The sequence below is a fragment of the Coccinella septempunctata genome, chromosome 6 (assembly GCF_907165205.1).
Source record: "Coccinella septempunctata chromosome 6, icCocSept1.1, whole genome shotgun sequence".
NCBI classification, from domain to species: Eukaryota; Metazoa; Arthropoda; class Insecta; order Coleoptera; family Coccinellidae; genus Coccinella; species Coccinella septempunctata.
This window is the reverse complement of record NC_058194.1, coordinates 1,631,948-1,658,689: the sequence shown is the minus strand read 5'-3', so window position 1 is coordinate 1,658,689 and position 26,742 is coordinate 1,631,948. Positions and strand designations below refer to the sequence as shown.

The 26,742-nt window shown below is 40.8% G+C and overlaps 2 protein-coding genes across 2 annotated transcripts; both read left to right on the top strand.

The window, feature by feature from the left end:
* The first annotated feature begins 465 nt into the window (after window positions 1-465).
* LOC123315365 lies at window positions 466-1,706 on the top strand. Its single transcript, XM_044901030.1, has 2 exons — window positions 466-530; window positions 602-1,706. Exons 1-2 carry the CDS (start codon window positions 466-468, stop codon window positions 1,704-1,706), a joined length of 1,170 nt encoding a protein of 389 aa, XP_044756965.1.
* A 2,367-nt stretch (window positions 1,707-4,073) lies between these two features.
* On the top strand, window positions 4,074-5,768 carry LOC123315364. Its single transcript, XM_044901028.1, has one exon. The coding sequence runs from the start codon at window positions 4,074-4,076 to the stop codon at window positions 5,766-5,768; it is 1,695 nt and encodes a 564-aa protein (XP_044756963.1).
* Window positions 5,769-26,742: the final 20,974 nt, after the last annotated feature.

Here is a 26,742-nt window from a genome sequence, read left to right as displayed (position 1 = left end):
CATTTTCGGAGGTGCTAACGAGCAAAGAGTCGCCCACAGCAATTCTTCGATATACAGCTCAGCACACTAGCGCCAGTGATATACACTCGAACTAAAAGATTGTTCAGTACATAAACGGGGTGCGTTGTGACCTCAAAACGATTTTTTGATATGTTGGTCCCTGAATCCTCCTGAATCTAACAAGCTAAAAAACAAGGCAAAACGTTGTCACCTCCGATTTCGGAGGTGACAGCGATATATATGAGGTGAGAGCGTTAAACGAGTTACTATTTTGGAGGTGGTATTAACACTTTATAACTATATATATATATATATATATATATATATATATATATATATATATATATATATACGCAGGGTAGTCGCAAGGCTATCGGGGAGTGACGTCCCCGCGTACCCGAGTCAACCAGCTTTCAGGTTAGCAGCCTGGGAGCTGATGAAACAGTTGCTCCTATAACAAGAAGCATGGTCCAGGGCGGTAGAGGGCAGCAGGCCCTCTTCGGAACCGTCCGGAGGAAGAGCCTGTTGGGGTAAGCTGTGGGGCGAGCGGCGCAGCCCCCCGAGACGGAACCGTAAGCCAGGTCTCGAGCCTGATCGGCAGATTAAGGAGGAGTTTAAGCTTGGACGGGTTAAATACCCGCCCCGCTGACGCTCCAAGACGAGATGGGAGAACACGCTGGAACGAAGAGGAAAACATCCTCCTATTACGTGTTCATTACATCGCAAAGGAATTGGAACGGAACAAGGGCATGAATTATAGGCAGACCCTCACGAATGTGTGGAACGAGATCAATCCACATAGACAGTCGTACGCCAACCTTTTGAGCAATAGAGTAAGATGGATGTTTGATAATGAGAAGTTCACCGAAATTGAACTGAACAGCATAATGCTCAGCTGTTACCCACGAGGCGCCACACCGAGTTCTGCTGACGAGTCTGCAGAAGACATCCTAAGTCAACTACCAAGAGAAAGCGCTGTACCTAAAACAAGCAAATTACAACAAAAGCTACTTGAAAAATACATGATGTATGCTGGGATTCCACTTGAAAAGAGGCCTAGAATACCTAGAATGAAAGGCTCCAAAATCATGCTGAAAAAGGTGCAGGAGGTGAATGAGATAATCCAGCAGAATTTACCAACCATCGCAAAAATAGAGGAGGTAGTAGACCTTGTATATGCAGGGGCAATCACAGTTTGCGTAGAGCTGGGCGTAAAGATCACGGATTCTGTTAAACCGATGAGAAAGGAAACACCACCACCTTGGAAGAAACGTCTGGAAGAGAAGATAAAAAATATTAGGAAAAACATAGGTATACTGCACACTTACCTGAACACTGAAACTCCTTCCAGCAGAGTCGGGAAACGAACACGGCAAATAGCGTCGGAATTCAAAATCAAGTCCCATGACCATCACTTCAGGCAAAGGGTTATTGAAATGTGTGACAGGCTGAAACAAAAAATTAAAGCATTAGGTAACAGAATCCAGCGATATAATGAGCGAGTGAAAAGGTATAAGAACAACCAACTCTATTATAAGAATAAGCAAAAGTTTTTCTGCCAACTTGAGCATGAAACATCTGATCAAGATAACTCACCAGCAGAAGAAGCCATGTATGCCTTTTGGAAAAACATATGGGAAGAAGAAAAGGTACACGATGATGAAGCGCATTGGATTAGGGAAGCAGAAGCGGACTCCGCCAGGTAGCACATGAACGAAGTAGAGATTACGGAAGACGACATCAAGCTTGCATTAAAAAAGACGAACAACTGGTCAGCCCCAGGAGTCGATAGCATACAGAACTACTGGTGGAAGCACTTCACGGCGACGCACGGCCTTCTGGCGGGGTTTTTCCAGGCTGCCCTCAGGGACCCATCCATGATGCCGGATGTTTTCACACTTGGTGTTTCGTATATGCTACCAAAAGAAAACAACACTGCAGATCCGAAAAAGTACCGGCCGATCACCTGCCTCCCAACTATATGCAAGATCTTAACAGGGGTACTGACTCGACACATCTGGAAGCATGTAAATAGAAATAATATACTAGCACAGGAGCAGAGCGGGTGCAGAGGAGACGCCAGAGGATGTAAGGAGCTTTTGATCACGGACTACATAATAACTAAGCAGGTCAAAAAGAAGCAGCGAAATATATCGATGGCATGGGTGGATTATCAGAAGGCGTTCGATTCGGTGCCTCACTCATGGCTCACAAAAACACTTCGGATATATGGGATAACTGAACCGATAATTTCGCTACTCGAACACCTCATGAAGACCTGGCGCACACAACTGGTGGTTAATACTGCAGAGTCCAGCTATAAGACAGCGGAAATTAAGATCAAACGGGGAATTTTCCAGGGGGATACACTAAGCCCCCTATGGTTCTGTCTAGCACTGAATCCTCTGAGCCAACTACTGAGGAACCAGATATATGGATACACTGTTCACAAGGCACGAAATATCAAAATCAGCCACCGGTTATATATAGATGACCTTAAGCTCTACGCCGCGAATGAAGAACAACTGAAGAAACAACTCAGAATAGTGGCATCGTTCTCCGAGTCCATTGGCATGAAGATGGGCGTAGATAAATGTGCTGTGGTCCACGTCAAAAAGAGGCCGAATACAGGAGGGAGCTGGTCTACGGGTGATGGAGGACATTATAATACCGCAACTAGGCACGGAGGAATCTTACAAGTATCTGGGTGTCCAACAGGCCCTGGATATTAAATCAACAGAGATGAAGAAGGTTTTCAGAGAAAGGCTTTTCTGCAGAATGAAGAAAGTGGTCCAAAGCAAGCTCAATTCAAGATCGATGTTTGAAGCAATTAACATCTGGGCAATACCTTGTATGGCATACTCGTTCGGGGTAATCCGATGGACCAATGCGGAGCTAAAAGATATGGATAAGAAAGTGAGAGCAATACTTACAACACATGGAATCCATCATCCACACTCATCCGTGAACAGGTTGTATATCCCGAGAAATGAGGGAGGCCGGGGCCTACTCAACCTGGAAATAACGCATTACAATACAATCTGCAGTATGAGAGAATATTTCACTTCTAAAAGCTCACCCTTTCATCAAGCACTTCTTCAAGAAGATGACAACATGAGCCCATTGAACTTGGCGGGCCAGCTGGAACCTCCGGAGCTTACCATGGAGAGACTCTTACAGGAGTGGCGAAGCAAGGCACTTCACGAAAGGTACCCTGGAGCCCTGCAAAATAAAGATGTTAATAAGTCGGAATCACTTACTTACCTTAAAGCAGGATATTTGTTCCCGGAAACAGAAGGAAGGGCAATTGCAATACAAGATCAAGTGGTTCCGACAAGATCTTATATAAAAAATATCACAGGCAGGAATATACTTACAGATAGATGTCGCAAGTGTTCACAGGCAATGGAATCCATCCAACACGTGACTTCCTCATGTAGTGTGCTGGCGCCTACGGATTATACTCAACGGCACAATGAGATGGCGAAGGTTTATCACCAGGCTATCGCCAAAAAATACGGCCTTATAAAAAGAACGTTAAGACCGTTTGAGTATCAGCCAAGTAGCGTCCTTGAGAACGAAAGCTACAAACTATACTGGGATACTTTCATCACGACGGACAGACCAGTCAAACATAACAGACCGGATATTCTACTTCATAACAAGAAGGAAAAAACAGTGGTGATTATGGACGTCGCTATCCCGGCCGACGATAACCTGAGCAAAACGTTCATCGAAAAGTTGACAAAATACCATGAACTGGCTTTTCAACTGAAGACTATCTACAACTTAAAGTCAACAACAATACTGCCCCTGATCATGTCAACAAATGGATTGGTCGAGAAACATCTAGTTGAGAATACACGGAGACTGGAATTGGACGAGGAGATCATCAGTTCCTGACATCCCTCTGACCTGCCTTGGCAGAATTTGCCCGGCAGCGAAGAGTCCAACCCTATATGGTGAAGAGAAAAAAAAAAAATATATATATATATATACCACACTCGTGGCTTAAGAAAGTTCTAAAATTATATGGAGTATCGGAAACAGTAATCAATCTACTCGAACATCTGATGCAAACATGGAGAACTAAACTAAGTGTGGATACGAACAAAGGGAACTATACAACGGAAGAAATCAGGATCCAAAGAGGAATATTCCAAGGGGACAAATTGAGCACCTTATGGTTCTGCCTCTCTATAAATCTCCTAAGTAAGCTGCTGAACCAATCCAAATATGGCTACGTAATAGAGAGAAGAAACAACACCAAAATCAACCACCAACTATACATCGACGATCTCAAACTGTATGCTGCCAACGAAGATCAACTGACAAGAGAACTGAAAATAGTGGCATCCTTCACTGACGCCATTAAAATGGAAATGGGACTGGATAAGTGCGCTATGGTACACATGAGGAGAGGAAAGATACGAGAAGGAGAAGCGCTAGAAATACAGGAGCAACTAACAATCCGAACATTGGGCCCAGAGGAAACTTACAAATACCTGGGTATCCAACAGGGCTTAGAAATAAATACTAACGAGGCCAAGACTACCTTCAAGCACAAATTCTTTGACAGACTGAAGAAAATATTACAAAGCAAGCTCAACTCCAAAGCAATGTTCACATCCATCAGCACTTGGGTAGTGCCATGCTTAGCATACTCCTTTGGAATAATAAAGTGGTCAACCACCGACCTAAGAGCCATTGACATCCAAGTAAGGAAGCTTTTAACTAAGTATGGAATACACCATCCAAACGCCTCCAGCAACAGGCTCTATATATCTAGAAAAGATGGAGGAAGAGGACTACCGAACATTGAAATGGCTCATTATAACACTGTGAAGGAAATGAAGAAATATTTTAAATCGAAAAACTCACCTCTCCTTAAAGCACTATCAGCAGAAGATGACAATATAACAGCACTCAACCTGTCATCTAACAGTTATCCTAGTGAACCATCCAACATCCAAGAGTTATCCGACATATGGCATGGCAAAGCACTTCATGGCAGATTCCCAACAGCACTGAAACATAAGAAAGTCGACAAAGAGAAATCGCTCACGTACCTAAGGGCTGGTTACCTTTTCCCAGAAACTGAAGGCAGATTAACAGCAATTGAGGATCAGGTTGTACCCACCAGAGCGTATCAGAAAAACATAATCGGGAAAAAGTTAACCACAGATAAGTGTCGCAAATGCTCGCTATCACCTGAGACTATACAGCATGTAACGTCGTCCTGCCCCATCCTCGCGCCCAAAGAGTACACAGACCGCCACAACGCTATGGCGAAGGCATACCATCAAGCTATTGCCAAAAAGTATGGATTAGTCAAATCAACTCTACCAGTTTATAAGTACTTACCTAAGGAAATACTGGAGAATGAACAGGTGAAACTCTACTGGGACCACCCACTTGTAACGGACAGATCAATCCCTCATAATCGTCCAGACATCGTACTTTTCGAAAAGACACAGAGGAAAGTGACGATTGCAGACATAACAGTACCAGCTGACGACAACATCGAGAAGGCATATACGGAGAAGATAGTGAAATACCATGACCTTGCCTTCGAACTGAAGGAAATTAATAGACTTACCTGTACCACAATTCTTCCACTGATTATCACCACCAATGGCCTGGTTGAAACACATCTGCTGGAGAACACTAAAAAGCTCGGCCTCGAAGAACATGTGATTGATGACGCACAGAAGGAAGTGATCCTATGGACTACACGCATCGTACGTAGGTTCCTGACGAGCAATTGAGGAACGCTTTGGTCTGCGGTAACCCGGCATCCTCAATTGATGCGGTTGTCAATAATGAAGAAACGTTAAACGTGCTAAGTTTTTCCCGAGTGATAAATACCAATCTTCATCACTATTGTTCAACGAATTTGTACAATTTCTTCCCAGTATGTATATGTATAATAACAACATTGCACTTGTCGACATTTATGTTCAATTTGTTCACTTCACACCAATCTGAAATGGCATTCAGTACCATCTGTAAGATGATTCAATCACTAATTATCTTTATTTTCCTAAATATTTTCAAATCATCAGCATACATAAGTTTACCAGTAACAATGAGGTCCATCACATCATCAACAAATAGGAGAAAGAGAAGTGGCCCCAAATTGGAGCCCTGTGGTACACCAGATCCCGCCACAAATTCAAGAGAAGAGTGTCCCTCGAAACGAACAAACTGACGTCTATCGAACAAATAAGATCCAATCAACAGCACCAGGTCGTCTGAAATGCTCCATTTTTTTTTTAACTTTCCCAACAATATCCCATGATTTATTCGATCGAATGCCTTCGTAAAATCTGTGTATATGACATCTACTTGTGTGGCATCATCCAAATTTTTCAGTACAAATTCCGAAAAGGTAACAAGATTAGACATGCAAGATCTCCGAGACATAAAACCATGCTGCTCGATCCGAACTCTATTTTTAACATTATATGGAATTGAACAGAATTATCTCAAGCAGCTTGGAGAAATTAGAAAGAATAGAAATCGGTCTATAATTGCTGACAAGTGCTGGATCACCTCTTTTCAATGCAGGTATTATACAATTTTGGCAATCTTCCAAACTTTCAGATATATCTTTGTCTTAATCACTAGATTAAAAATATGGCACAATCGGTCGGCGAACAAACGAATGCAGTCTTTCACTACAAAACTCGGGATTTCATCAGGACCAGCTGTATACTTTTCACTCTGTTTCTTGGACGCAAAAAGAATGTCCTGCACACTAACAGAGTCGACATGAGTCAAATTATGATCAACACACTCGTTGTCACCATCGAAAAGTACATCAGATGTCTCATCATACACACTACCAAAATATACAGTTAGGGCATCAACTATGTCTTTCGGTCTGTCATACCGCATTCCATCCTTGTCAAACATAACAGCAGTTAAACGACAGCTAGACCTCTTCCTCCGAAGGAATGACCAGAATTCCGATGGATTAGTGGCTAAATTAATCTCTGAGCTACGAACAATATCACTATAAGCTTGCTGTATCTTAGTTTTAACAATACTGCGTTGTCTTAAATTCATTCCAATTTTCAGCGCTTGGTATTCTTTTGAATTTCAGTTGTGTCCCATACTGGAAAACGTCTTTTCATTTGTAGTTCATAAGGAACTGACTGCCTAAATATATTGTCCAAGATCTCATAGAATTTAGAGCATGACAATTCCGGATCATCTTCTACTTCAGTTACCCAGGTCCAGTTCGCATTCGACATTAGATCGTACATAAGAGGAAAATTAGCTTTTCTGAAATTGAATGTTCTTGATGTGCCAGAGTCAGTACCAAAATTCCTCACTCTTGCCAGTGATACCCTCGCTATAAAATGCAATGGTGGGTGATACTCATCAACGGGAACAAGTGGGCACTCATCCTTCAACACATTACAACAAACATTACTGAAAAAAAGGTCAAGTAATCGATTATGTTTGTTTAGTACATTACTCTATTGTTCAAGTCCCAACATTTCCGAGAATAAGTTCAATCCAAAGCATCTGTCATCAGCTGTTGGACCAGAAACAAACAGGGTTACAAACAAAACAGTTAAAATCACCAACAACCATAATTTGCTTGTTCAAAACATTACTGTTAGTCGACAAAGACTCCAGGAACATATTATATCGTCATCGTCAATGCTAGGAGGTATATACAATACACAACCAAAATCAACATAGGCACAGACCGGGACCTTATCTTACATCCTATCACATCTATAGATGGAAATGAATCATTTAACATTGACAGATCAACAGGTTCTGCATTCAGTCCTTCACGAGCAGCGATGAGTACACCTCCTCCACTGGTACAACTCATGGCACCCAAATTACGATCCTTTCTGAACACGAGGAAGTGATCAGGAAAGAGTTCCGAATCAAACACCCCATCCCGAAGCCAAGTTTCAGTTGAAGATACTAAATCATAATGACATTCCGATACAGAACAAAAAAAATCCTCTGTTTTTGTGTTGAGCTCTCGAACAAGACAAATCACTGCTGCAACCGGGGCCACCTAGTTTAAATATTTTATAGTGGGTTCGCTTACTAGAAAATATGCTGTCAGATAGAAGGTTTCGTGTTTTTGTAGATGATAACAGTAGTAATTTCAAAACTTTGAATAACGGTCTTCCACAAGGATCAGTTTTAGCACCTCTTCTTTTCAATTTATATCTGTGTGATATCCCTACGACTTCTTCTGAGAAATTTATTTACGCTGATGATATTGCCCTCGCTTTCCGTCATTCTGATTTTAGATGCATAGAAAATAATTTATATACGGATTTAGAAATTTTGAGGAATTACTCTTTCGAGTGGCGCTTGCGTTTTTAACCCAAATAAAACCGGTGTTTCGTGTTTCCATTTGAATAATCATCAAAAATATAGAAAATTGAGTGTAGTTTTCGGTAATTCTTTTTTGGAACATAACTTCAATCCGAAATATCTAGGAGTTAAGCTGGATTCCTCGCTGAATTTCAAAGCCCATTTGGAAAGTTTGCGTCTAAAGTCAAAAACCATGAATAATATTCTCCATAAACTAGCTGGCACTTCATGGGGTGCTGATGCAGCCACTCTTCGAACGGCAGCCCTAGCTTTGGTTTTTTCGGCTGCTGAATATTGTTGCCTTGTCTGGATTAATAGTGCTCATGTGCAGAAAATTGATGCACAACTGAATCTTTCCATGAGAACCATAACTGGAACTATTAGATCTTCACCTATTCAATGGTTACCAGTTCTTTCAAACATTTTACCGCCTCATATTCGAAGACAGACTGCGGTTATGAAAAATTCCAATCCTATCCAGACTCGTTCCCAATTCTATCCTATACTCCCGAAAATACCATTCCAAGACTGAAGTCGCGTTAACCTTTATGGTCCAACTCTTTTCTTAATTCGAATATAAGGGACAAAGACCTTTGGCAGTCTGAATGGAATAGGTGCACTATTTTCAACAAAGAATTAGTAACTGATCCTTCGAATAGAGTTCCTGGTTTTGATCTTCCCAGGAAAATATGGTGTATTCTGAATCGTATAAGAACAGGTCACGGACGTTGCAATAGCATGCTTTTCAGGTGGAATTCAGTTGAAAGCCCTAGTTGTGAATGCCGGGAACCAGAAGAAACCATAAATCATCTAGTTAATCATTGTCCAATTTATAAATTTCAGGATGGTTTTAGAGCTATACATGCAGTTTCCGAATCTTTTTTGAATTGGGTTGTCAATTTTAGGTCACTCTGACATATTGAATCTAATTTTATTATTTTATGTTTTTCTGCTTTTGTTTTCTCTTTATTTCAGATAAAAGTTTCTGGTATCTTGGAGAAGACTTTCTGGATTCTCCTTTTTGTTGGAGAAAGAATCAATTTTTGCAGTGCGAAATGCCCTTCAATATGGAATATTTCAGCTTATTTCGTGAACAATTACAATCCACTACACTCACGGGGAGAAAGGGTTTTTTTACTGAGGTTTTTCCCTAAGCTCTTGTATCATACACCACTTTGTATGGTATCCCGTTACGCTAACCTCTGCTAAAACTGTACCTCATACACATGCTATAATTATTGTTTGCTGTTCAAGATTGTAATGCTGTATATCAAAAGAATATATATATATATATATATATATATATATATATATATATATATATATATATATATATATAGTGGGAATACCCCCGACAAACTTCAGTTGGACATCTTTACCTTTTGACTTTAAACAGGCCCACCTCAGTCTCAATTTTGTCATAGTAATTTCGCTGTCTCAATGTCTTATCCGATGATAAGGATAATACAACTCATGATTTTTTAATTTTTTGGACCTCAAAAGCATGTTGCGTTCATCGATCGCATTCCTCAAGATGATCTTAAGCGGACGAGGTTTTTTCGAACTACTGTTGAATTTGCCAAGGCGCTGCACAGTAATATCATCTCCAGAAAAATCCTCGCTGATACATCTCAACACCTGAATTACATTATGCGTTTCCGATTCCACTCTATCATTCCTGGGCGTATCCGATGACAGTTCAGTTTGACCATAAAGAATTAAATTATTCTTTCCATCATCAATATTCTTCACACTGCTTCAATCGAAGATATTACATATTATTATTTACAACTTTTCAACTACGCCACTGGTTCTGTTTACTGCTGACGCGAAAATATAATAATATAACAATAGCATGGTGTTTATTATCTATATATAATTACATAATCCTAACCCTTATTAACTCAAATTAGACTTTTGTTTGTTACCTATTTGAATCTACATATAGCCATACAATATTAATATTACGCAATAGTGCACCTGCATCCTTATCGCTTTTAAGATAACCCAATGTTATAAATATCAATTCATTCAGGATGCAAGAGGAGAATTAATTCAGAAGTCAATCAGTTATTTAGCTTGTCTCATTACATAGAGTAGTCTCTAGTCATGGTTGTATATTTCCAAAATGAAGTTTGTGTTTTTAAAAACGGAATTTTTGTCGTAAAAAATATAATTGGCGACGAGGTCTGGGATTGTGTCAATTTGTGTGAAAAACAGAAAATCTGGAATTGTGCCTTCGTGAAAAGCCGGGAATCCAGAGCATCCACGAATTGTCAGTTTCAACTGTCCAGCACAACCAAAGAACAAGGTGAAACATCGTAGGAGTCTAATTGATCGAGTAGCGCCCTTCGACGACTTCAAAACCAACTTTAAGGAGTACAACGTGGCGAGCAAGTCCTGAATTTTTTCCCCCAGTCTAATAACCTGGCCCAAAGTTATCATTCTCTTTCCCAGTTTTGAGCGTAAAACCGGTACCGAAGTTTTTTCTAGCTTTCTTCTATAAAATCTATTATAAAAGTTTTTCCTAGGTTTTTCTTTATTACAACCGATTTCGAATAGTTTTTTCTAGGTTTCTTTCAAAAAACCGATTATAACGTGGATTTTTAATATTGAATAATCATTTAAAATAACGAAAACACAAGATTACTTCGATTAAGCATTTTTCCTACAAAAAGAATAAGAAAGTAAATAAACTTAAAATGGCTACGGAAAGAATAGATTTGTCTATTGCAAAAAAATTTGGCATGCTATTACCTCCATTTTCAGCTATAAAAAATGGGTTGCATTCGTTTATTCAAAATGCTGAAGATTATTTGAGGATGTTCGCTAATGAGAACCAAATTGTTAAAAATTATTGCTTTGCTGTTGTAAAATTAAAATTAATCGAATGATAAGTATTTACCCTGTGTGACTTATGGAAGAATAACAGTATTTGATATTCAGGGTTTAATATTATTCAAAATATAATAGTAATTGGCGACGTTTCGGGCAGTACCCTTTTTCTAGCCTTCGAAAAATTAATTGATAGAGCGCGTGCTGAAGTATTAACTTCCTGTGAACTCCACATCTTTTGAGACCCCAAATATGCTACGTTCCCAATAGTCCGAGAGCTGGCAGCAAAAACAACTACCTCATAAGTTACCAAAGATTTGGTTTGGTACTTTGATTCAACTTTATAATATAAACTTGAAACCGTCCGTCTGCCGTGCGTGAGTGGTCGCCTTATTGGATAAAAAAAATTGAAAAGATGAGAAAAAATCGATTAGAACCTCCTCATCAGTTACCACTGTAATTTTTGTGTCAAATTTTCAATTAATATATCACAAATCGAAATTCAGAAAGAAAACATTGGCAGACGGTCGCATTCTCAAGACAGACGGCCTAAAAGTATAACTACCTGAGTTACGTAGTACATGTAGATTCGCAAAATTTGTCGCGGTTTTGAACCAATTGTGATTTTTCCTGATGTGAATATTGTCTTTTGAAATAAGAGCTTACATGTATTTTAAAAAGCGCCATCAACTTCTTCACAAGGGTCATCAATTTCGATTGCCAGATCATTCATCATTGTAAGTTATGAGGACGAATGAAACATCTTACGGCATACGGTCGCATCCTAAGAAAAGATGGCAATTTAAAATTGATTTTATTTTGGGGATATTGTTTAGAAAAACAGGAGCAAAATACAACAAAAGATAAAACACACAATTGAAAATTCAAAAAAGTGTTGAATTGAAAATGCTAACTCGATGAGTCGATTATTTAATGGCCTTATCTCCATCACTGCTTGCAGTGCTTGCACCGTGAAATACTTCATCTTCATCTAAGAGGGATGTTTTCAAAGTTCTGAGAATTGTGCTGTAATTAAATATGCAGAACTTGTAGCCAATTTTAGTGGTACTAGACAAGTTTTAACGTGTTTATGCAATTATCAAGTGCAATATTATTCAGTTGTATTATGATGATTTCTTTGGTTGTGAAGGATCGATTGAAACAAGTACACTCTTTGCTTCTTAGCTCACGTTTCGCTTTTATGTAAAAGCATATTCAGGGCTTCAGCACTTTTAAATAAAAGCAAAATGTCAGCTCAGAAGCGAAGAGTGTTCTTGTTTCAATCGATCCTTCACACCCAGAGAAATCATCACAATACAACTGAATAATATTGCACTAATCACAATAGATATTTATTAGGATTATTCAATATATTTTAATTATTCAGTTGTTTAACTAATAGGGGCGCGTTTTTGTAATCATGAAAGTGGCAGCAAAATCTCAAAGACAGATTTTATTTTTGTGAAAAGTAGATGTGGAAACATAAGAAACCATACAGCATCTGCAAGGAGTATTTGGTGAGTCTGCAGAATCGTAAAGTACTGTTTATCGGTGACTACTCAGAGGGAAATATATTTAAATTAGGCTGAGATTGTTTTGGCATTTTGGTTCAGTGATACATTGACTGGAGGTTTGTAGCTTATATTATTTCAACTCCTGACTTTGATATACTTTTGTAATCTCTTGACTTTTGATATTTTTAATAAGTTGTGATGTTTTGTGGATTTTAATGCGTTGTAACTGAGAAGTACATTTGTTATGAAGGAACAGATTTACCGACTCACTAATATAAGAAAGATAAGATAAACTAATAATTTGTTACAATAACCAAACTTTTTGATCGAACTTCGAAAAAAAGATTCATTACCAAGAGAAATATTATAACGAGCTGAGTGTCAGTTGTGTTCTTCTGGATGTATGATTTATGAATTCGTATCATTGCAGCCTTGAGAAAGTACAAATAGTGTCCGAAACGTTGGCCAAGTTATAAATGATTCAGGTAACATCACTATATACACTTTTTTAATCAGTCCAAATTCCCGTTATCATTTATTCAATATTGTATATGGATAAGATCACTCATCAGGTTGAGATGAATATATTCAGTTAAAAATAAAAATTATATCTTCTGAGATTTTTTAGTGTTTTCACTCTCAGTCTCTGAAACAAAATCGATTAAAAAATTATAATAGTCGATTTGCTCCTGCAAAGAGTTTCAGAAGATGGAGAGAGTCCTCCCAGATTGACATTCAATCGTATGCAAAATAAGATTATGTTGAAAATCCACACTGTGATATTGACAAGAATTAACAAAATTATAAAAATTACAGCTAAATTTCAGAACTTTGGCAACATTCCTCGTATGCCTGGAGTTTGGTCTTCACATATTTCTTGAAGTGCAGAAGGGGTTTGTGGTTCAATAAACCATTTCAGTTTTTATCTTCCCTCAACTAGAAGCCAGACTTGTTTTTCAGTATCAAAAAATTCGAATAGGCTTCTGTGGCGTAATTCCAGATGCCGCAAATTTGATTCGCACTTTTTTTTCATTTATAAGCACCTTTTAACATGGTGACATCAAGCTCCCATAATTTTTTTTTCTTTTTTTTATGAATTACATGCCTGAGACACAGAACTACCATAGTTTCTTTTTAAGGAACAAATCCAGCCCTACTTTATTTATCAGCATAGCCATACATGCAGCATACAAATTCTTAAATGCCTTGAATTTGCTCTTTTAATGTTTCTTGAGAATGTCAAGAAGACGCAGAAATTTTGGCAATATTGGGATCTTTTTCAATAATACTAAAATGCTTATATAATTGTGTGCATCAGTAAATGATGCTGTATAATCACCGCCTATTAAAGCATGACAGGCAGATAAAGCTTCAGAAAGAAAAAAATTGTGATAGATGCTTAATGCCACCTCGTAAAAAAAATTAGAAATGAAATGGAAAGGGTTAATCAAGTTTGCGCCATCTGGAATTACGTCTGAAAAGTGCATCCGCTTTTTTTTCATTCTGGAAAACATGCCTGGCTTCTAGTTGATGGAAGATACAAACTGAAATGCGTTATTGGACAACGAACAGAGCCCTTCTACAATTCAAGAAATATGTGAAAACCAACTCCAGACATAGAAGAAGATAAGTATTCCACAGTGCGAGGAGTGATGAAGATTAATCGATGAATTAATAATTAACGTACTGAGTTAGAATTTAAATTTTAATACTTCTTATTAGATAACAATTATTTATTCATTTTTCTTTGTTAGCTATTCAGATTTTCAATGTGTGTTATCTTTGCAATTTTTTGTTGTATTTTGGCTCCTGTTTTTCTAAACAATATACACAAAATGAGATTAATTTTAAATTGCTCATTTTTTACATGAAATTTCTGCTTGACGACCTTAATGTATCCGTTGTTGTTGCGAATAATTACACAAGGCCTTTAACATATTCATAGAATTGAAGCCATCTGTTCGTAGGATGCGACCGTATGCCGATTTTTCTATTGGTCCTCATAACTTTCAATGATGAAAATGATCTGGCAATCGAAATTGATATCCCTTGTGAAGAAGTTGATGACGCTTTTTAAAATACATGTAAGCTCTTATTTCAAAAGACAATATTCACATCAGGAAAAATCACAATTGGTTCAAAACCGCGACAAATTTTGCGAATCTACGTGAACTACGTACCTCAGGTAGTTATACTTTTAGGCCGTCTGTCTTGAGAATGCGACCGTCTGCCAATGTTTTCTTTCTGAATTTCGATTAGTGATATATTAATTGAAAATTTGACACAAAAATTACAGTGGTAACTGATGAGGAGGTTCTAATCGATTTTTTCTCATCTTTTCAATTTTTTTTATCCAATAAGGCGACCACTCACGCACGGCAGACGGACGGTTTCAAGTTCACATTATAAAGTTGAATCAAAGTACCAAACCAAATCTTTGGTAACTTATGAGGTAGTTGTTTTTGCTGCCAGCTCTCGGACTACAAAGTTTGACTCGCTGTATCAATGACGAAGCAAAGAGGGCATGCAGGGAAATATGAAGGTGTTGAGAGATATGGGTCCACGGTCTAGACGAGGGGCAAGACGTAGAACCCTTTTGGGCGAGGAATGCCATTCTTTTAGTTTGTCAAGGAATTCATTCTATATCGAGCTTTCAAACTATATAGTTATTGAATAAAATATTTCCTAAACCGAATATCGTTTACAGTTCAGGTGCGGGGTGAACTTAATACTTCCTGTATTATTTTCTATTACGAACATTTTTCGGAATAGTTACGTACTTTTTCCGTCGATTTGTTCGAACCAATTAAGTGCAAATTAAGCAGTTAAGTGTTGCGACGAAAAGTGTGCAGTGTTCTAATTAAGTTCTAGAAATGGGCAGGTACCACCGTGATTCGGAAAGTAGCACGTCTAGTTCGGATAGCTCTAGTTCTAGTGGAAGAGTGAGAGCTAGAAGAATGAGGAAACAAAAGCCTGTTACGAAAAGGCATACGTCCAAGTCTCCCTTATACGAGGGATCTGCAAAACGGAAACGGACTGTTACCCCTGAATTAGATGCACATCATTGACTTGAGCAGGAAATGGCTCTCTGCGTTGCTCAAGTTACGCCTCAGATCTTGTCGTCTCAGGATACCTGTGCCACAAGATAATCTAGTCGTAGCCAACCGAAGTTGCACTGACAGCGTTACCAGTGCAGCTTTTGAACACCTTCTAACGCAGCTCCTACAAAAAGATGGATCAGTCGAACAGGACAAAATTTGTATCCGGAGGTAAAATACCCTCCCATTCGGATCTCCGGGGGAGGGTGCCTGAGCGAGTGAATCATCGAACAAACACCAATGAAAAGCACATAGCTTTTGCAGCATCGAACGTCAGAACCTTGCTAGACAACCCCAAGGCCGACCGACCAGAGAGGCGTACTGCCCTAATCGATAAGGAACTGCAACGAACATCCATTGCAATAGTTGCTTTAAGCGAAACACGCTTTTCGGACGAAGGTAGCTTGGTAGAACAAGCGTATACTTTTTTCTGGAAAGGCTTTGCCATTAGAAACGACCTGGCCGCCAAACTTACCGAAAATCCAGTTGGTATCTCAGAACGTTTAATGACCCTACGTTTTCCTGCAGCGAATAACACGTTTGTGAACATCATTGCAGTATACGCACCCACTTTGAACTCCTCTGACAACTTAAAGGACACTTTTTACGAAACACTCGTTGCTACATTAAGTAAAATCCCAAAACGGGAACGAATTATTCTCCTTGGAAACTTCAACGCTAGAGTGGGCAGAGGCCAAGACTCAGAACTATGGCCGGGAATAATAGGGAAACACGGCACAGACAGCATCAATTCGAATGGAGAACGTCTGCTGGCTCTTTGTGCAGAACACAATCTGTGTATAACGAACACCTATTTTATTACGAGACCCAATTCAAGGGGGACCTGGCGCCACCCGCGCTCAGGGCATTGGCATACCCTCGACTATGTGATCGTGAGAAGGAAAGGTCTGAAAGAGGTGTTGGTCTCTAAACCCAGAGCAGATCTGGAGTGCTGGACTGATCATAGGCTGGTAATCTCGAGAATGAAAATCTCAATGCGCCCAAAATACCAACGCAAGCCGAAGTATCTAAGAGAGCGCCTTCAAATATCCAAACTACAAAACCCTTCTACAAAGGACAGATTCACAGCTGCCGTCAAAGATAGCCTAACACCATCGGATTATAACGACGACATTGAGACTCATTGGCTCCGTTTCAAGTCATCCCTTACAAATACAGCGAAAGAAATACTGGGCACAGAACGCTCCCGAAAATCCCCAGACTGGTTTGCCGACAGCGAAACTCATATCGCACCCCTTTTGGGCGCAAAACACAAAGCGATGAAAACCGCAATTAACAAGCCTGGCGATGTTGCAGCCCAAATAGGTTTCATAAACATAAAACGCGAGGTCCGTCAAGAAATAAGAAAAATCAAGGACAGCTGGTGGAAAGAAAATGCTAGGGAAATACAAGCTTACGCCGATAACCATGACTACAGGCCTTTTTTCGAAGCTTTTAAAACTGTTTACGGTCCAAGCAGAAAAGCTAGCTTTCCTATAAGAGATGCTCATGGAGCTATTCTAACTGATGATAGAAAAATTCTCGAAAGATGGAAGGAGCATTACTCACAGGTCTTGAATCAAAATTACGACTCGGATTTATCCATTTTAGACCTGCTTCCCGCGTATAGTCCGATGACATCGCTTGATGACGAAATTTCAATGTCGGAAATCATAAGCGCGATTAAAAATATGAAAAATGATAAGTCACCTGGTCTAGACGGCATTCCGGCGGAGATATTCAAAGCCTTGGATGAGGACATTGTCAATAGTCTCCTAATACTATTCCGCAAGATCTGGGAACAGGGAGATGTGCCACAAGACTTCAGAGACGCTTTAGTTATCAACCTCTATAAGAACAAAGGCGATACGTCGAATTGCAACAATTACAGGGGCATATCGTTGCTTAATGTGGCCGGTAAAATTCTCTCGAAGATTATGGCTAATCGTCTGGTTCCACTCTTAGAGAGGCTTTTACCTGAATCCCAGTGCGGCTTTCGACCAAATCGAGGTACGGTGGACCTAATTTTTACACTTCGACAGCTACAAGAAAAGGCCCGTGAACAACAATCAAGGATTTATACAGCCTTCATCGATTTAAGCAAGGCATTCGACTCGGTGAATCGGAGAGCGCTCTGGAAAATCATGGTACGTCTAGGAGTACCCGAAAAATTCCTAGCAGTGTGTAAAAGCCTTCATACCAACAACACCGCTAGAATACAGCATAATGGCTCTACAACCGACCATTTCTCAACCAACTCTGGAATAAAACAAGGCTGCGTATTGGCGCCTTTACTGTTCAATATTTTCGCCATAGCTGTATCGATAATTGCTGACATGAGCATGCCCGTAAGAGGTGTTGGGATAAGATTCAGATTTGATGGAGGCCTGTTTAACCTGAAGCGCCTCAGAGCAAAAACCCGTACCAAGTTTATCACGGAACTTCAATATGCAGACGACTGTTCACTCATCGCTAGCAGCTCAGAGGATCTACAGATAATGATGGACACCTATAAACATATATACGAAGCTTTAGGCCTTAGACTCAATATTGACAAGACCAAAATCCTGGTAAGTCCGCCAGAAAGCCTTCAAACAGATATCAGCCTGGACAATGAAACTCTAGAACAGGTCGAGCAGTTCGAATACTTGGGAAGCTTCATAAATACTAGGGCTAACCTTGACACGGAAATACACAACCGTATCAATTCGGCATCACAGGCATTCTGGAAGCTGAAGGACAGAGTGTTCCAAAATCACGACCTCAATCTGAAGACCAAGACAGCTGTTTACAGAGCAGTGGTCCTCCCAACGCTTCTTTACGGAAGCGAAAGCTGGACTCCCAACAGGCGACATATTAAACAGCTTGAACAGACGCAGCAACGTCATCTAAGACAGATAATGCACATCAGATGGTTCCACAAAGTTTCGAATGCAGAAGTCTTGCAGCGCGCGAGTTGTACAACAATTGAGACTCAAGTAACGAGGGCCCGACTCAGATGGAGCGGCCACATTCTGAGGATGCAAGACACAAGACTCCCCAAAATAGCTCTATACGGCGAACTCACTGAGGGAGCCCGGAAACCAGGAGGCCAGTATAAGCGGTTTAAGGATACACTACATCAATCCCTAAAATCAGTTAATGCTAATCATAACTGGGAACAACTAGCGTTAGACAGGTCACAGTGGAGGTCTTTGGTCCACAGTTATAATGGAGAATCGAGAAGGATACAGCGGCGGCCAGATCTGGTTGGAGACTATCCATGCCCTGAGTGTGGAAGGATCTGAAAGCCACGGTTGGGTCTCTTTAGTCACAGGAGGGCACACAGTCGCAACTAGCACTAAGAAGTTACAAGTCTGTTCGAATTTTTTTTTTGTCCTTCTTTTTGTAGATTTATTCCCGGTAACGGGATACAGCAATGAATGGATGAGATGCACATCACACAAGGCCAAGAAGCAGTGTACAAACAGTAAGTTCCTCCCGAGATTCATTACGAGGTGAGGATACTGCTGATCATTCAACGTCCAAAAATTACGAGGATAGATTTGCTCGGTTGGAAAATATGATTGAACAACTGAGTAGATCTAAACAACCAATTGAAAATCGAAGATTTACTATCAGAACTGATTGCATCCCTGAATTCGATCCGGAGAATGAAAATATTTCGGCAGCTAAATGGTTGGAAAAGATAGATCAACTGAGAATAATTAATGATTGGGATGATATGACAACAATGTATCATATGCAATCGAAACTGAGTGGAATGGCCAGAACATGGTATCATAGTTTGAGTTCGGTTGATTATACTTGGGACGAGTGGAAGAGGCAAATAATGAAGACATTTCCCGATCATGTTGATTATTCTAAGTCATTGAGGCGAATGCTCGAGAGACAGAAGAGGAAGAATGAAACGATGACTTCCTACTATTTCGGAAAGATGGAACTTCTCCGAACATGCCAGATAACAGGTAAAAATGCTGTTTCCTGTTTGATCGACGGGATACCCGATATCACTATTCAAAATGCCGCAAGAGCAGGACGTTACGTAGTACCTGAAGCATTATTCGAGGAATATCTGTCCATGTTACGGGATGGACATTCACAAGAGGAGAAATGTGTTCGAGTTCAAAGTTTGGTGAATCGGCCTCAACGATCGGAGTTACGTAATTCGATCAACCCTAAACGTCACTCATCTTCTCATCAAAAATTAGATTTGACCAACGTTTCGTGCTTCAATTGCAAGAAGAAAGGGCATTTCCAATCAAAGTGTACAATGCCACGCAGGGAGTGTGCCAAATGCCATTTGCTGGGACACGATGCCGACAGATGCACTATTGGTTTTGGTAAGCCAAAAGATAGCAACAAGAAAGGTGAGCGAATGTTAGTATTAGCTAGCTAACCAAAACCACTCCACTTGTTATTTTATTGATTGTGTTATAAATGGTCATCCGTTGCGAGGATACGTTGATTCGGGATGTTCTGCGGTAACTTTGAGACAGTCAGTAGCAGATAACCTCAAGTTAGAAACAGATCCTACAAACGTAAGACTTTGTTGTTATGCAGGTGGCTCGGTAGTAGCTACTTCTAAAGTAACGTTGAAATTAGATGTAGACCTGGCGTCTGCTACCGTAGAAGCAATTGTTGTACCCGATCATGTTCAGAATGTGTCAGTTTTGGTGGGTCAACCTTTTATAAACAATGAAAACGTGACAATGGTTGTTAGGGGAGACCAGGTCCGCTTGTTCAATCAGAATAACTTTACGTTTGATGATATTATTGATCCACCTACAAGAAAAATAAATCTCTATGTATCTGAAAAATCTGTTATACCTGCTAATTACATAGGGCAAGTCGAGGTTTATAGTGATGAAGATTTTAATGACGTTTTCATAGATTTACGATATCGCAATTGGTCTGATAATTTTCACATTATTTTACCATGTGTTACGAATTCAGAAAAAGGTGCTGTTGTGCCTAATATGAATATGTCTGATAAGGACTTGTGTTTTGAAGCAGGTAAGGTTATAGCTCGAGGATTCACTTGTCATGAGGATAAAAATCAAACCTCTTTAAATTGCTTGCGAGCAAACACAGAAGAGCTATCACCTTTCTCACTTGACGAAGTGCAGAAGCAAATAAACGCAAATCTGAGCCATGACGAATGCTCTCAATTGTTACGAGTACTTAACGAGTACAGAGATTGTTTTGCTACTTCTTTACGAGAAATAGGCAATACAAATGTTACGAAAATGTCAATCAAGCTCACAGATGACGAACCTGTGACTTACCGACCTTATCGAATGGCTCACACCCAGCGAGAGACGGTTCGCGGTATTATTAAGGATTTAGTTGATAATGGTATTGTTCAAGAGTCTAGTTCTCCATATGCGAGTCCTATTCTTCTGGTGAAGAAGAAAAATGGTGAAGAAAGAATGTGTATCGACTATAGGGCGTTAAATCGTAAGACTGTCAAAGATAAATATCCCCTTCCCCGTATAGATGATCTGTTGGACAATTTAAAGGGTAGCATGTACTTTAGCAATCTAGACTTGGCGTCAGGGTATCACCAAATTCCCCTTGACGATAACGCTGTTCCAAAGACGGCTTTTGTGACTCCTGACGGTCATTACGAGTTTCTTAGAATGCCGTTTGGGTTGGTGAATGCACCATCCGTATTCCAGAGAACAATGAACCGAGTTCTGGGTCCACTTCGTTTCAGCACAGCTATGGCCTATATTGACGACGTGTTGATTCCATCTATTTCGATTAACGATGGCATTGAGGAACTCAGAACGGTGTTACAACTCTTTAGGGAGGCAGGAATGACATTGCGTCTTGACAAATGCCACTTCCTTGAATCTCGAATCGAATACTTAGGCCACGAAATATCGGGAGAAGGTATCAGGCCTGGATACGATAAAATTAAAGCTGTTCGTGAATTCCCAAAACCCAAAGATGTCCATGACGTTCGACGATTCCTAGGCTTAACCAGCTACTTCAGGAAGTTTATACGAGGTTTTGCTTCTATCGCAAAACCAATATCAAATTTGACAAAAAAAGATTCCCATTTCACATGGTCAGTGGAGCAGGAAAACGCTTTTGAAAACCTTAAGGAACGGCTAGTCGAAAGGCCGGTGCTGGCGATATACGATATTGACGCGGATACCGGAGTTCACTGCGATGCAAGCAAAATTGGATTGGGAGGAATTCTTTTTCAGCGTCAAACGGACCAGACTCTTAAGCCAATTCAGTACTTCAGCAGAGCCACTTCAAAGGAAGAAAGTAACTATCACTCGTACGAGCTAGAAACATTGGCTGTTGTATGTTCCCTGAAGAAATTTCGTATCTATCTTCTGGGGAAGAGATTCAAAGTGTTGACAGATTGCAATTCGCTACGACACACCTTATCAAAACGTGATCTTCTCCCTAGGATTGCAAGATGGTGGTTATGCATCCAAGAATTCGACTTCGAAATAGAATATCGCGCTGGAAACAAAAGGCTTTTGGCGGTATGTGCTGGGGTGAGTTCACGCTATTTGGGGAAATGCGTGCTCTTGGGGTGATTGTTTCGTCCCACTGCTAGGGTCGGACTCATCAGGTAGGTTAATGAACCCTAGCAGCTACCTACGACAATCGCCGAAGCAGCGTAGTTTGTGCCTGCTATAAACGCCGGTTACGTCGAGGGTATAGAGTGTTGCGTCGCCGGTGGCGCCATCGTTTGGCGTATGCTGCACCGCAATAGACGTATAATCTACCCCGTGATCGCAACCGTCGTGCGCAGTGATGCCATCGTTTGGCTACCCTTGGTACCATCATGGTGAGATGAAGTATTCCTCTACCATGGGTACAACTACGCCGCCACAGGCTCATGTTGACGCGTTGAGCCGTAGTCCAGTCGATTGTCCATTGGAGACGAACATTCTTGACGTTATGATTGTAAACGTGGAGGAAGACGATTGGGTATTGTCCGCTCAACTCCAAGATTCCTATTGCAAAAATGTAGGGGTGTAAGGGGGAAGGATGCGTTTTATAGCCTCTCCTCTCAAATGCCAACCTCACCTACTCGCGGTGCACCCTGTTCTTACGAACCAGGCTCTGGCGACCGAACATGAGCGGTATAACTCTGTTTCCCACAATTACGTAGCCTAAACATTGGCTTGAGCAGGAAATGGCTCTCTGCGTTGCTCAAGTTACGTCTCAGACCTTGTCGTCTCAGGTTACCTGTGCCACAAGATAATCTAGTCGTAGCCGCAACCAAAGTTGCACTGACAGCGTTACCAGTGCAGCTTTTGAACACCTTCTAACGCAGCACCTACAAAAAGATGGATCAGTCGAACAGGACAAAATTCGTATCCGGAGGTAAAATACCCTCCCATTCGGATCTCCGGGGGAGGGTGCCTGAGCGAGTGAATCATCGAACAAACACCAATGAAAAGCACATAGCTTTTGCAGCATGGAACGTCAGAACCTTGCTAGACAACCGTAAGGCCGACCGACCAGAGAGGCGTACTGCCCTAATCGATAAGGAACTGCAACGAACATCCATTGCAATAGTTGCTTTAAGCGAAACACGCTTTTCGGACGAAGGTAGCTTGGTAGAACAAGCGTATACTTTTTTCTGGAAAGGCTTGCCGGAAGGCGAAATCAGACAACATGGCGTAGGCTTTGCCATTAGAAACGACCTGGCCGCCAAACTTACCGAAAATCCAGTTGGTATCTCAGAACGTTTAATGACCCTACGTTTTCCTGCAGCGAATAACACGTTTGTGAACATCATTGCAGTATACGCACCCACTTTGAACTCCTCTGACAACTTAAAGGACACTTTTTACGAAACACTCGTTGCTACATTAAGTAAAATCCCAAAACGGGAACGAATAATTCTCCTTGGAGACTTCAACGCTAGAGTGGGCAGAGGTCAAGACTCAGAACTATGGCCGGGAATAATAGGGAAACACGGCACAGACAGCATCAATTCGAATGGAGAACGTCTGCTGGCTCTTTGTGCAGAAAACAATCTGTGTATAACGAACACCTATTTTATTACGAGACCCAATTCAAGGGGGACCTGGCGCCACCCGCGCTCAGGGCATTGGCATACCCTCGACTATGTGATCGTGAGAAGGAAAGATCTGAAAGAGGTGTTGGTCACTAAACCCAGAGCAGATCTGGAGTGCTGGACTGATCATAGGCTGGTAATCTCGAAAATGAAAATCTCAATGCGCCCAAAATATCAACGCAAGCCGAAGTATCTAAGAGAGCGCCTTCAAATATCCAAACTACAAAACCCTTCTACAAAGGACAGATTCACAGCTGCCGTCAAAAGTAGCCTAACACCACCGGATTATAACGACGACATTGAGACTCATTGGCTCCGTTTCAAGTCATCCCTTACAAATACAGCGAAGGAAATACTGGGCACGGAACGCTCCCGAAAATCCCCAGACTGGTTTGCCGACAGCGAAACTCATATCGCACCCCTTTTGGATGCAAAACACAAAGCGATGAAAACCGCAATTAACAAGCCTGGCGATGTTGCAGCCCAAATAGGTTTCATAAACATAAAACGCGAGGTCCGTCAAGAAATAAGAAAAATCAAGGACAGCTGGTGGAAAGAAAAAGCTAGAGAAATACAAGCTTACGCCGATAACCATGACTACAGGCGTTTTTTCGAAGCTATTAAAACTGTTTACGGTCCAAGCAGAAAAGCTAGCTTTCCTATAAGAGATGCTCATGGAGCTATTCTAACTGATGATAGAAAAATTCTCGAAAGATGGAAGGAGCATTACTCACAGGTCTTGAATCAAAATTACGACTCGGATTTATCCATTTTAGAACTGCTTCCCGCGTATAGTCCGATGACATCGCTTGATGACGAAATTTCAATGTCGGAAATCATAAGCGCGATTAAAAATATGAAAAATGATAAGTCCCCTGGTCTAGACGGCATTCCGGCGGAGATATTCAAAGCCTTGGATGAGGACATTGTCAATAGTCTCCTAATACTATTCCGCAAGATCTGGGAACAGGGAGATGTGCCACAAGACTTCAGAGACGCTCTAGTTATCAACCTCTATAAGAACAAAGGCGATACGTCGAATTGCAACAATTACAGGGGCATATCGTTGCTTAATGTGGCCGGTAAAATTCTCTCGAAGATTATGGCTAATCGTCTGGTTCCACTCTTAGAGAGGCTTTTACCTGAATCCCAGTGCGGCTTTCGACCAAATCGAGGTACGGTGGACCTAATTTTTACACTTCGACAGCTACAAGAAAAGGCCCGTGAACAACAATCAAGGATTTATACAGCCTTCATCGATTTAAGCAAGGCATTCGACTCGGTGAATCGGAGAGCGCTCTGGAAAATCATGGCACGTCTAGGAGTACCCGAAAAATTCCTAGCAGTGTGTAAAAGCCTTCACACCAACAACACCGCTAGAATACAGCATAATGGCTCTACAACCGACCATTTCTCAACCAACTCTGGAATAAAACAAGGCTGCGTATTAGCGCCTTTACTGTTCAATATTTTCGCCATAGCTGTATCGATAATTGCTGACATGAGCATGCCCGTGAGAGGTGTTGGGATAAGATTCAGATTTGATGGAGGCCTGTTTAACCTGAAGCGCCTCAGAGCAAAAACCCGTACCAAGTTTATCACGGAACTTCAATATGCAGACGACTGTTCACTCATCGCTAGCAGCTCAGAGGATCTACAGATAATGATGGACACCTATAAACATATATACGAAGCTTTAGGCCTTAGACTCAATATTGACAAGACCAAAATCCTGGTAAGTCCGCCAGAAAGCCTTCAAACAGATATCAGCCTGGACAATGAAACTCTAGAACAGGTTGAGCAGTTCAAATACTTGGGAAGCTTCATAAATACTAGGGCTAACCTTGACACGGAAATACACAACCGTATCAATTCGGCATCACGGGCATTCTGGAAGCTGAAGGACAGAGTGTTCCAAAATCACGACCTCAATCTGAAGACCAAGACAGCTGTTTACAGAGCAGTGGTCCTCCCAACGCTTCTTTACGGAAGCGAAAGCTGGACTCCCTACAGGCGACATATTAAACAGCTTGAACAGACGCAGCAACGTCATCTAAGACAGATAATGCACATCAGATGGTTCCACAAAGTTTCGAATGCAGAAGTCTTGCAGCGCGCGAGTTGTACAACAATTGAGACTCAAGTAACGAGGGCCCGACTCAGATGGAGCGGCCACATTCTGAGGATGCAAGACACAAGACTCCCCAAAATAGCTCTATACGGCGAACTCACTGAGGGAGCCCGGAAACCAGGAGGCCAGTATAAGCGGTTTAAGGATACACTACATCAATCCCTAAAATCAGTTAATGCTAATCATAACTGGAAACAACTAGCGTTAGACAGGTCACAGTGGAGGTCTTTGGTCCACAGTTATAGTGGAGAATCGAGAAGGATACAGCGGCGGCCAGATCTGGTTGGAGACTATCCATGCCCTGAGTGTGGAAGGATCTGCAGGTCACGGTTGGGTCTCTTTAGTCACAGGAGGGCACACAGTCGCAACTAGCACTAAGAAGTTACAAGTCTGTTCGAATTTTTTTTTTTTTTTTTTTTTTTTTTCTTCTTCTTTTTGTACATTCATTCCCGGTAACGGGATACAGCAATGAATGAATGAATGAATTGCAAAAAGATCATTGACACAGATTTTTGTTTGAAAGACAATCGCCTTTTTCGAAAAACCGACGCAGGAAAGCGTTGGGTAGTTCCCAAATCAGCAAGGCGAAGAATTTTAATGTACTATCATGACGCTGCCGGACATTTTGCAGTGGACAAAACTATAGGCCTCATTCAAGATAGATATTGGTTTGCATCAATGAGGAATTACGTTAGGAACTACATTAGGTCTTGTTTAGGATGCATGTATAATAAAGTCCCGTCCGGT

What these genes read in the sequence shown, in the direction of transcription:
- LOC123315365 (XM_044901030.1), top strand. Translation starts at nt 466, where the DNA reads ATGGTCCAGGGCGGTAGAGGGCAGCAGGCCCTCTTCGGAACCGTCCGG. An exon ending in CGGAGGAAGAGCCTGTTGGG is followed by an intron (nt 531 to 601) that starts GTAAGCTGTGGG and finishes CCTGATCGGCAG; the next exon opens with ATTAAGGAGGAGTTTAAGCT.
- LOC123315364 (XM_044901028.1), top strand. Translation starts at nt 4,074, where the DNA reads ATGCAAACATGGAGAACTAAACTAAGTGTGGATACGAACAAAGGGAAC.